Below are 13,028 nucleotides of genomic sequence, written 5' to 3' on the forward strand. Positions count from 1 at the left end.
GGTGGTTCCCCCTTTGTCTCATATATGAAATCATCTTGTCCATAGTTGATAAATAAATAGAGTGCTATGACAAAGATTCTCTCCTAGACGAGATTCTACTCGGGCTCTTTGAACTTTTTCAACTGGGCCTCGACCTGTGGACTTCTGTGTCCATCTCTGCATTGTCCAATTTTAGAAAGAATCCTGCTAGAGTCAGTTTATAGCCAGCACCTCCATCCTCAGTATCTAACCACCCTCGGTATCTCATCGGGTTCCCTACCTTCTACCACCTCCCAGGTGATGTCCAATCACACTAGTCTGCCTTCAGCAAGAATTCTGTTAGGTTGGTTTAGCCAGGATCCCCCTTTATCCCTGATATTTCCTCTTAGTAACTTTCCAACCACTGATTCCCTACACCCTGATCCTTGGCTATAAATTCCCACTTTTCCTTGTTGTATTTGTACTTAAGCCCAATCTCTCTCCCAGACTTCAAAACTCCACTGTGATGGTCCCAACATCTTTCTCAATGGTCCCCCTGAATAAAGTCTGCCTTACTATACTTTAATGAGTGTATGAGTAATTTTTTCTTTAACAGGTGCTAGGTTAAACTCTAAGTACAGTATGTTGGTCACTAATGTGCCCAACATCCTATTTTTATTTCTCTTCACCTTCAGTAGTCTAAGAGAGTAAAGGTTAACTGACTCAGGGAAGTACTGTGAACCAGTAAAAAAAAGTGGATTAAGTATTTAGTAGTAGCTTTTTACCAGAAGAGAGACAGAATGGGAAGGATTGAAAATAATTCCTAAGAGTGATAATGAAGCTAAAAAGTCTTCCCAAGTACTTAGGAAATAAAGCAATCTGGAATGTCTCTGAAGGACAGTTAGGAAGTAATCAGCCTTTTAGTTTAAGACAGCAAATTAGGATTTTTCACTGTTCTTTATTAACACCACATTTTTTTTTTACAATAAAATCGTATTCACTTATTCAAACAAAAATTGAATACCTACTTTCTGCAAACTGCTATGGAAAATTCAAAGATGGGGAAAAAATTCTTTGCCATCAATAAGTAAAACAATATGTATCAATTTTATCTCAATAAAACTGGAAAAAAAGAAGTAAAATATAAATAATGTTAATACAAAATACCATAGGTAAACATCATAAGAAAGATAAAAAGTGTGGAAGAAGTTCAGAGAAACAAAAGATCTAGTTTATTATGAAAACAAGTAAGTAAACACTTAATATTCAGATCTGAATAACTGATAATTAACTGTTTCTTTTCTTAATTTGGCCTTTAAAATCCTTCTCATTACAAACTGTAGTATTTATGTGTGAAATATTATATCTCAGATTTGCCTTAAAATATCCCAGTTAAAAATAAATCAAATAAAAAAATATAAGTGGGAAAGATGAAACAAGAATGGCACGATGTTGAGCATTGAAGCTTGGTGAAGGGCTCAGGAGTATTTGACATTCTAACGTGTATTTGAAAATTTCCATAACAAAAATTTAAAAACAAGTCCAGTTTGAAAAGAAACCAAATCAGTTAATGATGACTCTGAAGCAGAAATATCTATATATGAGAATAACAGGAAAACAACAAAAATACAAAAGTCATTAAAAAAAAGTCTTATGTTTAAAACTAAGACTGTTATTCCAAAATGAAGTATGAAATCAAGCTATAGTTACATTATTTCAAAACATATATTCTACTTAAAATATTTTTATTTTAATGTACACAGGCTTTTAGACTATTAAGGCTATTAGCTCATTAATATTCACCTAATATACGTTAAAACTTAAATGATATGCATTTATGTAACAGTTCATTATTCTAAGGTTAAGTTCATTTTTTTCAATTAATATACTTTCACAAACCTGATAACAGTTAAAGGAAATCAAAATATCAGTAAAGTCCAATTAGCAAATTAAAAAAAAGCATAAAATTACAGACTTGTGAACTATATCTGTAAAACACCCTCACACCTTTAAATATACCAGTAAAGGACCCCTTGATTTTATTTTATTCCTAATATTTGTACCTGAATATATGTAGAAGTTGCTCTATCTCAGCAATCAACCTGTCAACATTTATATTCAAAAGTTACCAGTGTGTTTTCTAACAATTGTACTTACTTGCTGTTTCAATACCAGGTTCTTCACTCCTTCCATCACAAATTGTGATCCTGTATTCATGACTCGTGATAAGAGACTAGGTACAAAAGAAGAGGACTGCACTAAGTACAAATTATCTCTCCAATTACAGACAGAATACTTGTCTGATTACACAATACATTCTAATGCTCTCTGTGCCTACCACCTTTGTTTTCACTAAACAGAAGTGACCTGAGAATTTCTGCTTCCATGGACATCACTGCCTCAATTTTATTTAACAATAAAATAATAATAAAACTTTCTGACTAGTCGATATTAATAAAATATAAAAATTGAGAGCTGCCCTCAATATAAACATTTTAATTGCTAAGCCTTAGCTATAGTATTTAAGCAAATTATTAACTGAAGAGAATTCCTTGCTTTCCTGATTGTCTTTTTTTTTTTTTTTTTTTTTTTTCTTTTTTTTTTGTGATATGCGGGCCTCTCACTGTTGTGGCCTCTCCCGTTGCGGAGCACAGGCTCCAGACGCTCAGGCTCAGCGGCCATGGCTCACGGGCCCAGCCACTCTGCGGCATGTGGGATCCTCCCAGATCGGGGCACGAACCCGTGTCCCCTGCATCGGCAGGCCGACTCTCAACCACTGCGCCACCAGGGAAGCCCTCCTGATTGTCTTAATGTTAAAACAATAAATTAAAGATAGTAATCTAGAATATTAAAGAATGTATATGTATGTATAACTGAATCACTTTGCTGTACGGCAAAAATTAACACAGCATTGTAAATCAACGATACTTCAATTAAAAAAAAGATAGTAATTCAGATGACTCACTTTAGGAGTTCAAAACACACTGACATATTCAAAACATATATGTCTATAAGTATTACGAATAGGTCAAAAGTTACTGTGTCCTCTATGTCATAGCTGCTGGACCTAATACTGCATTGTATACTTTCTCCCCTCATACACAAAATCTATCATATAAAAATGTGAAGCACAACATACTTGATGAATTCTACCTCAACTCAGAAGACTGTTTAGTGTCTGAATTTTTAACAACAAAAATAACACAAATGACTTGCCATATTGGTTTTATATTTGTGGTTCAAAAAGTCTCTCACATGGAATCAAAGGATGCTTTGTGGGACAGAATGGTAATCTTGCATTTTGATATTAGAAGGCTAGGGAGATAACTAATGAGAACCTACTGTTTAGCACAGGGAACTCTACTCAATGCTCTGTGGTGATCTAAATAGGAAGGAAATCCAAAAGAGAGGATATATGTTTATGTATAGTTGATTCACTTTGCTGCACAGCAGAAACTAAAACATTGTAAAGCACTATATTCCAATAAAAATTAATTTAAAAAAAAGAAGGCTAGGGAAAGCCTTCAAATCATCCAAGGTTTTCTTATAACATATTTAATTAAAATCCTCAACTACAAAATCCATAAGAAATCTAATAGGCTTTTAAGATTCAGTAAGATTTTAAGACAAAGAACTGGAAAGTCTGTTTTGTTAAATGCATGAGAATAATTTTCCAAATATATTTTCATTTTTCCTATCTTGTCCTACTCCCCTCTGAAATGAAGAGATGGACAGGATGGAAATCATTTCTTTAACAAAAACAAGAGAAAGTAATCTCTGTTGGAGTGGACAGTTCTGAGGCAATTCCCAGGTGCCAGGTAACTCTCAGGGAGTTAGTGGGGTCACCTGCACAGCACTGTCTGAAGGTGAGGCCAGATGGATTCATTTTGCCAAGCGCTTACAAGGCCCTGCCTTAGGCCAAGTACTTTTACTTTTTGGAAACGGTTTCATTAAAACTGGCAGCTCGGGGTAGGTAAACCGGTTTTCCTCCAGTTTCATGCTTTTGTTCTAAGCTCCAAAATATAAGCTAGGAATTTGAAGCTAGTATGGTATGGAAAAGAGCAGTTAGAATCACTTTGTTCAGCTCCTCTGAAAACCACACATACTGTACAGGATTTTCTGAAGTCAGAAGTCATACCCAGCCCTGAGGATTTCCTCTCTATCATTTAGCAGTATGCCTAGTTCCATCTTGAAGCTAGGTCTTGAGTGTCTAGCTTCATGTCTATATTATCAACATTGATATAAAAAGTTTTAAAACTTCATATATCTTCTAAAAATGAAAAACAATGTTTTAAGAACAAGGAAGCAGACAAAGCCATACCATGTACAATATAGAATTTAAACTACCTACAGAAGCTAAAGGCATGTTGACATTTGTTCTGTATCACAATGAAAACTTTCTGCATTCAAAGTGTCACACTGTGTTTTTAAGGCACGAAAGTCTAATTATAGTCTGGAGTACCAGACTTATTCAATCAGAATTATTAAAAATACTTACCCCATTGGTTTAGTGGTAGTGTTGCCATAGCTGGTAGGAGCTGAAGCCATCTTGGCAAAAGCCCTATGACATAAGAAAGTTATATTTAAACGCTGATTATTTGAGCTGACATTTAGTATCATGGCATTAAAATATCTACTGACTAACCATAAGTTTTACTATGCAGTTTCTGAAAAGAAATTTTTCAACTAATACAGTGTTTCAGTACAATTAACACTGAAACAATTATACAAACATTGATTATATAATTTGTAACCACGAAAAATAATGTTCAAGTAGAGAGCAACTGGTACTAAAACAGTGAAATTCTTTAAAAAACACAAATGCATTAGTTCCCCAAACTTCAGGATTTCTCTTTTCTTTTTTAAATATCTGATCTTTAACATGAAATAGAGACTTTCTGTTTTAAAAGAACAATCACATCCTGATTAAGTTTAGTCTCTTTACTATTCTCCACATTCTATACTCTCTCATTCCCAGACACATGCCTTTGGGATGCTGTCCTTTGGGGGTATAAACTCACTGTCTTCTCCAATAAAAAACTGTACATTTCCTTTTAAGATTCAGCTCAAAACCACCACTTTCTTCATTAACACTATTCTAATTCTACTACTCAATGATATTTCCTTTTAGTTACATATACACTTTTATACTGAATTGCATATAGTCATTTATTTTCAAACCTTTCTAAATGAATGTCTAGAATGTCTTTAAACTATAGAATTCTTGACGGCTCTGCAAAAATATGGCACTTAGCTATGTTTTAAAAAATATTTTCCTTCTGGGAATATGTTCACTGTAGAGAATCCAGAAAACAGAATGCTCCCAGAAGAACCCTACCACTAAGAAGTAAGCACTGTTAGGATTTCGGCATATATTCTTCTAATCTCTGAACATAATGCATATACAACATATATACTTTTAAAACAAAACTAGTATCATATTGTACATACTGTTCTATAACATTTTAATAATAGCATGCCATAAACATTTTTATGTGAATCACTATTCTTTTATAATTCCTAATCATTTCAAATGCTTCTGTAAATGGAAAAAAAAACCCTACCTAAATACAAGAAAACATTATGAGAGTAAAAAAAGAATGGGAATCACTAAGATGTGGAAGATGAAACGCTTAAAATATTCTATTTCAATCTGGACAGAATTTGCTGATACCATTAGAGAAATCCCAAACACAAAAATCACAATTTTGTTCTGAAAGGAGGATTTGAATCAGCTGTTAGTAGGTTGGAATTTCTGTCTTTAACAAAACTTTATTTTTCACCAGAAATAGCAATATCTAAATATAAATAATACATATCTAACTATCTCTAAGTAATAATGGGTTAAATAAAGAATATTACGTTTATATGGCTGAATATCATGCAAACACTAAATACTACCATTGGAGACTACAGCTGGAACCTTGAGCAACATGGGTTTGAACTATGCAGGTCCACTTATACTCATATTTTTATCAATAAATACTACAGTACTACACGATCTGTGGTTGGTTGAATCCATGGATGTGGAACCAGGGATACAGAGGGCCAGCCCACTGTAAAGTAATACTTGGATTTGTAACTGTGCAGAGGGTTGGCGTCCCTAACCCCCAAGTTGTTCTAGGGTCAGTTGTATTTAAGATGATGAAAAACTGGCATAATGAAAGTTATTGGAAAACTAGAATACAAACTGCATCTATAACAATGATTTCCTGATTAAAAATATAAATATGTAATATGCATATAGAAGGATAAACACTACGGTTTATGGTAGACTCTGAATGGTGAGACTACAGGTAAATTTTTACTTTCTTTATACCTTTCTGAGTTTGCTAAAATTTTCTTCAATAAACTGATATAACCCTTATAATTAGAAAGAAGAATGTAACAAATTAGAAATTATATATTGAATATTTTGTAACCATGTAAAATGATGCCCAAGACTGCCTTTCCTCTTTTAACACCAAATATTTGATTAGGGAGTTCCACATAAGTCATAATGTAAAACACAATGACATATATGACACAGCCAAATATTTAAGTGTATATGTTATAAAAATTAGAAAAGACAGTTTTCAGTTTCTTTTGTTAAACTAAGATTTGTTGTCTACTTTTTTCTTATCATAAGAACACAGTGAAGAGTGCAGACAGCAGAAGCAAGAAGAACTACAATTCTGCAGCCTGTGGAAGGAAAACCACATTCACAGAAAGATAGACAAAATGAAAACGCAGAGGACTATGTACCAGATGAAAGAAAAGATAAAACCCCAGAAAAACAACTAAATGAAGTGGAGATAGGCAACCTTCCAGAAAAAAAAATTCAGAATAATGATAGTGAAGATGATCCAGGACCTCAGAAAAAGAATGGAGGCAAAGATCGAGAAGATACAAGAAATATTTAACAAAGACCTAGAAGAATTAAAGAACAAAGACCTAGAAGAATTAAAAAACAAACAGAGATGAACAACACAATAACTGAAATGAAATATACACTAGAAGGAATCAATAGCAGAATAACTGAGGCAGAACGGATAAGTGACCTGGAAGACAGAATGGTGGAATTCACTGCTGTGGAACAGAATAAAGAAAAAAGAATGAAAAGAAATGAAGACAGCCTAAGAGACCTCTGGGACAACATTAAACGCAACAACGTTCGCATTATAGGGGTCCCAGAAGGAGAAGAAGAGAGAAAGGACCCGAGAAAATATTTGAAGAGATTATAGTCGAAAACTTCCCTAACATGGGAAAGGAAATAGCCACCCAAGTCTAGGAAGCACAGAGAGTCCCATACAGGATAAACCCAAGGAGAAACATGTCAAGACACACAGTAATCAAACTGACAAAAATCAAAGACAAAGAAAAATTATTGAAAGCAACAAGGGAAAAATGACAAATAACATACAAGGGAACTCCCATAAGGTTAACAGCTGATTTCTCAGGAGAAACTCTACAAGCCAGAAGGGAGTGGCATGATATATTTAAAGTGATGAAAGGGAAGAACCTACAACCAAGATTATTCTACCCAGCAAGGATCTCATTCAGATTCAACGGAGAAATCAAAAGGTTTACAGACAAGCAAAAGCTAAGAGAATTCTGCACCACCAAACCAGCTCTATAACAAATGCTGAAGGAACTTCTCTAAGTGGGAAACACAAGAGAAGAAAAGGACCTACGAAAACAAACGCATAACAATTAAGAAAATGGTAATAGGAACATACATATTGATAATTACCTTAAACATGAATGGATTAAATGCTCCAACCAAAAGACACAGGCTTGCTGAATGGATACAAAAACAAGACCCATATATATGCTATCTACAAGAGACCCACTTCAGACCTAGGGACACATATAGACTGAAAGTGAGGGGATAGAAAAAGATATTCCATGCAAATGGAAATCAAAAGAAAGCTGGAGTAGCAATTCTCATATCAGATAAAATAGACTTTAAAATAAAGACTATTACAAGAAGCAAAGAAGGACACTACATAGTGATCAAGGGATCAATCCAAGATATAAGAATTATAAATATATAAGCACCCAACATAGGAGCACCTCAATACATAAGACAACTGCTGACAGCTATAAAATAGGAAATTGATAGTAACACAATAATAGTGGGGGACTTTAACAGCTCACTTACACCAATGGACAGATCATCCAGACAGAAAATTAATGAGGAAACACAAGCTTTAAATGACACAATAGACCAGATAGATTTAATTGATATTTAAAGGGCATTCCATCCAAAAACAGCAGATTACACTTTCTTCTCAAGTACAAATGGAACATTCGACAAGATAGATACTATCTTGGGTTACAAATCAAGCCTCAGTAAATATAAGAAAATTGAAATCATATCAAGCATCTTTTCTGACACAACGCTATGAGATTAGAAATCAATTACAGAGAAAAAACTGTAAAAAACACAAACACATGGAGGCTAAACAGTATGCTATTAAATAACCAGGAGATCACTGAATACATCAAAAAGGAAATAAAAAAATACCTAGAGACAAATTACAATGAAAACACAATGATGAAAAACCTATGGGATGCAACAAAAGCAGTTCTAAGAGGGAAGTTTATAGCAATACAAGCCTTCCTCAAAATACAAGAAAAATCTCAAATAAACAATCTAACCTTATAATTAAAGGAACTAGAAGAAGAACAAACAAAACCCAAAGTTAGTAGAAGGAATGAAATCATAAAGATCAGAGCAGAAATAAATGAAATAGAAACAAAGAAAACAAGAGCAAAAATAAATAAAACTAAAAGCTGGTTCTTTGAGAAGATAAACAAAATTGATGAACCTTTAGCCACTCATCAAGAAAAAGAGGGAGATGACTCAAATCAATAAAATTAGAAATGAAAAGAAGAAGTTACAACGGACACTGCAGAAATACAAAGCATCATAAAACACTACTACAAGGAACTCTATTACAATAAAATGGACAACCTGGAAGAAATGGACAAATTCTTAGAAAGGTATAACCTTCCAAGACTGAACCAGGAAGAAACAGAAAATATGAACAGACCAATCACAAGTAATGAAATTGAAACTGTGATTAAAAATCTTTCAACAAACGAAAGTCCAGGACCAGATGGCTTCACAGGGAATTCTATCAAACATTTAGAGAAGAGCTAACACCCATCCTTCTCAAACTTTACCAAAAATTGCAGAGGAGAGAATACTCCCAAACTCATTCTATGAGGTAACCATCAACCTGATACAAAAACCAGACAGATACTACAAAAAATGAAAATTACAGACCTATATCACTGATGAATATAGATGCAAAAATCCTCAACAAAATACTAGCAAACAGAATCCAACAACATATGAAAAGGATCATACACCATGGTCAAGTGGGATTTATGCCAGGAATGCAAGGATTCTTCAATATACGCAAATCAATCAATGTGATACAACATATTAACAAATTGAAGGAGGAAAAACCATATGATCTCAATAGATGCAGAAAAGCTTTTGACAAAATTCAACACCCATTTATGATAAAAACTCTCCAGAAAGTGGGCATAGAGGGAACCTGCCTCAACATAATAAAAGCCATATATGACAAACCCACAGCCAACATCATTCTCAATGGTGAAAAACTGAAAGCATTTCCTCTAAGATCAGGAACAAGACAAGGATGTCCACTCTCACCACTATTATTCAATATAATCTAGGAAGTTTTAGCCATGGCAATCAAAGAAGAAAAAGAAATAAAAGGAATATAAATTGGAAAAGAAGAAGTAAAACTGTCACTCTTTGCAGATGACATGATACTATACATAGAGAATCCTAAAGATGCCACCGGAAAAGTACAGGAGCTAATCAACGAATTTGGTAAAGTTGCAGGATACAAAATTAATGCACAGAAATGTCTTGCATTCCTATGCACTAACAACAAAAGATCAAAAAGAGAAATAAGGAAACAATCCCATTCACCATTGCAACAAAAAGAATAAAATACCTAGGAATAAACCTACCTAAGGAGGTAACAGACCTATACTCAGAAGACCATAAGACACTGATAAAAGAAATGAAAGATGATACAAACAGATGGAGATATACCATGTTCTTGGATTGGAATAATCAATACTGTGAAAATGACTATACTACCCAAAGCAATCTACAGATTCAATGCAGTCCCTATCAAATTACCAGCGGCATTTTTTACAGAACTGGAACAAAAAATCTTAAAATTTGTGTGGAGACACAAAAGACCCCAAATAGCCAAAGCAGTCTTGAGGGAAAAAAATGGAGCTGGAGAAATCAGACTCCCTGACTTCAGACTATACTACAAAGCTACAGTAATCAAGACAATATGGTACTGGCACAAAATCAGAAATATAGATCAATGGAATAGGATAGAAAGCCCAGAGATAAACCCATGCACCTATGGTCAACTAATCTATGACAAAGGAGGCAAGGATATACAATGTAGAAAAGACAGTCTCTTCAATAAGTGGTGCTGGGAAAAATGGACAGCTACATGTAAAAGAATGAAATTAGAACATTCCCTAACACCATACACAAAAATAAACTCAAAATGATTAGATCCCTAAAGGTAAGTCCAGACACTATAAAACTCTTAGAGGGAAACATAGGAAGAAGAAGAACACTCTTTGACATAAATCACAGCAAGATCTTTTTGGATCCACCTCCTTGAGTAATGGAAATAAAAACAAAAATTAAAAAATGGGACCTAATGAAACTTAAAAGCTTTTGCAAAGCAAAGGAAACTACAAACAAGATGAAAAGACAACCCTCAGAATGGGAGAAAATATTTGCAAAAGAATCAATGGACAGTAGATTAATCTCTAAAACATATAAACAGCTCATGCAGCTCAGTATTAAAAAAACAAACAACCCAATCAAAAAATGGGCAGAAGACCTAAATAGACATTTCTCTAGAGAAGACACAGAGATGGCCAGAAGCACAGGAAAAGCTGCTCAACATCACTAGTAGAGAAATGCAAATCAAAACTACAATGAGGTATCACCTCACACCAGTTAGAATGGGCATCATCTGAAAATCTACAAACAACAAATGCTGGAGAGGGTGTGGAGAAAAGGGAACCCTCTTGCACTGTTGGTGGCAATGTAAATTGATACAGCCACTATGGAGAACAGTATGGAGATTCCTTAAAAAACTAAAAATAGAATTACCGTATGACCCAGCAATCCCATTACTGGGCATATACCCAGAGAAAACCATAATTCAAAAAGATACATGCACCCCAATGTTCATTGCAGCTCTATTTACAACAGCCAGGTCATGGAAGCAACCTACATGTCCACTGACAGATGAATGGATAAAGAAGATGTGGTACATATATACAATGGAATATTACTCAGCCACAAAAAGGAACGAAATTGAGTTATTTGCAGAGACGTGGATGGATCTAGAGACTGTCATACAGAGTGAAGTCAGAAAGAGAAAAACAAATATCGTATATTAATGCATATGTGGAACCTAGAAAAATGGTACAGATGAACTGGTTTGCAGGGTAGAAACAGAGACACAGATGTAGAGAACAAACGTATGGACACCAAAGGGGGAAAGTGGTGGGGGGTTGTGGTGGTGGTGGGATGAATTGGGAGATTGGGATTGACATATATATACTCATATGTAAAAAACAGATAACTAATAAGAACCTGCTGTATAAAAAATAAATAAAATAAAATTCCCCCAAAAAAGAAAACAGTGAAATAAAAGCAAATTGGAAGAAAAACAAACAGAAATATAGATAATAGAATGCAATCATAAACTCACAACTCAGAGATATCCCCTGTTAACAATTTGGTGTATTTCTCTTCTATGCATATGTTTTTGATACATGTGAGATCAGAAGCATATTCCATCCTCTAGTCTTAAAAAAAAATTATTTTAAGAAATAATCTGAAGATACTGTTGTAGTAAATTTGGAAATAAAGAAAAGAACCCAAAAGGAAAAAAATTCTACTACTTGGAGTTACCCACTATTAGCATTTAAGTGAACAGAATTTTAGCTATGCAGTTATATGTCTATATGTGTATGTCCATACACACACACACACACAAATGGATGGATAAATGAATAGATAATAGGGATCATAATGTAAAAAATGTCATCTAAGTTTTGGCTCAAGTGTTACCTACCCAGAGGCTTACCCTGATCTCCTCAACAAATTTAGCTAATACTCCAACAAATTAAGATCTTATCACTTAGTTTTATTTTCTTTATATCACTTAATATGGTGAATGTGGTTTAACAGAACTCTGATCATTTGTTTGCTTATTTGTTGACTTATTGTTCCCTCAACACAAATGCAAATTCAGTGAAAGTAGGAGCCTTCCATAGCATGTTTACTATTGTATTCTTTTTAAAATACATTTTATTTATTTTTAAATTTATTTATTTTGTGGTACGCGGGCCTCTCACTGCTGTGGCCTCTCCCATTGTGGAGCACAGGCTCCAGCCGCGCAGGCTCAGCAGCCATGGCTCACGGGCCCAGCCACTCCGCGGCATGTGGGATCCTCCCAGACCGGGGCACGAACACGCGTCCCCCACGTTGGCAGGCGGACTCTCAACCACTGCGCCACCAGGGAAGCCCTAATTTATTTATATTTTTGGCTGCGTTGGGTCTTTGTTGCTGTGCATGGGCTTTCTCTGGTCGTGGTGAGCAGGGGCTACTCTTTGCTGTGGTGCATGGGCTTCTCATTGCAGTGGCTTCTCTTTTTGCAGAGCACGGGCTCTAGGCGCATGGGCTTCAGCAGTTGTGGCATGTGGCCTCAGTAGTTGTGGCACATTGGCTTAGTTGCTCCGCAGCATGTGGGATCTTCCCAGGCCAGGGCTCGAACCCATGTCCCATGCATTGGCAGGCAGATTCTTAACCACTGCGACACCAGGGAAGCCCCACTATTGTATTCTTAATGTCTAGAAGAGACCCTAGTCACTGAGACAAAGGAAGTTATTTATCAAACAAATCATTGAATATTAAACTATATTTCACTTTGTAACATAACATGGCCATTTCTTAATGGTCATTAAAATAAGCCTTCCACCACATGATTTTT

The 13,028-nt window shown here is 34.9% G+C and overlaps 1 protein-coding gene across 1 annotated transcript in view; it reads right to left on the reverse strand.

The window, feature by feature from the left end:
* The window catches only part of SCFD1 (sec1 family domain containing 1), a 130,361-nt gene that overhangs the window by 28,081 nt on the left and 89,252 nt on the right, over positions 1 to 13,028 (reverse strand). The window contains exons 18-19 of the mRNA XM_059057225.2: positions 4,457 to 4,519; positions 2,116 to 2,191 (exon numbers count right to left, since the gene is read on the reverse strand). Of these exons, the coding sequence (XP_058913208.2) occupies positions 2,116 to 2,191; positions 4,457 to 4,519 (139 nt within the window). The remainder of the gene's footprint in view (positions 1 to 2,115; positions 2,192 to 4,456; positions 4,520 to 13,028) is intronic.

The sequence above is a fragment of the Kogia breviceps genome, chromosome 3 (genome assembly GCF_026419965.1).
Source record: "Kogia breviceps isolate mKogBre1 chromosome 3, mKogBre1 haplotype 1, whole genome shotgun sequence".
Taxonomy (NCBI): domain Eukaryota; kingdom Metazoa; phylum Chordata; class Mammalia; order Artiodactyla; family Physeteridae; genus Kogia; species Kogia breviceps.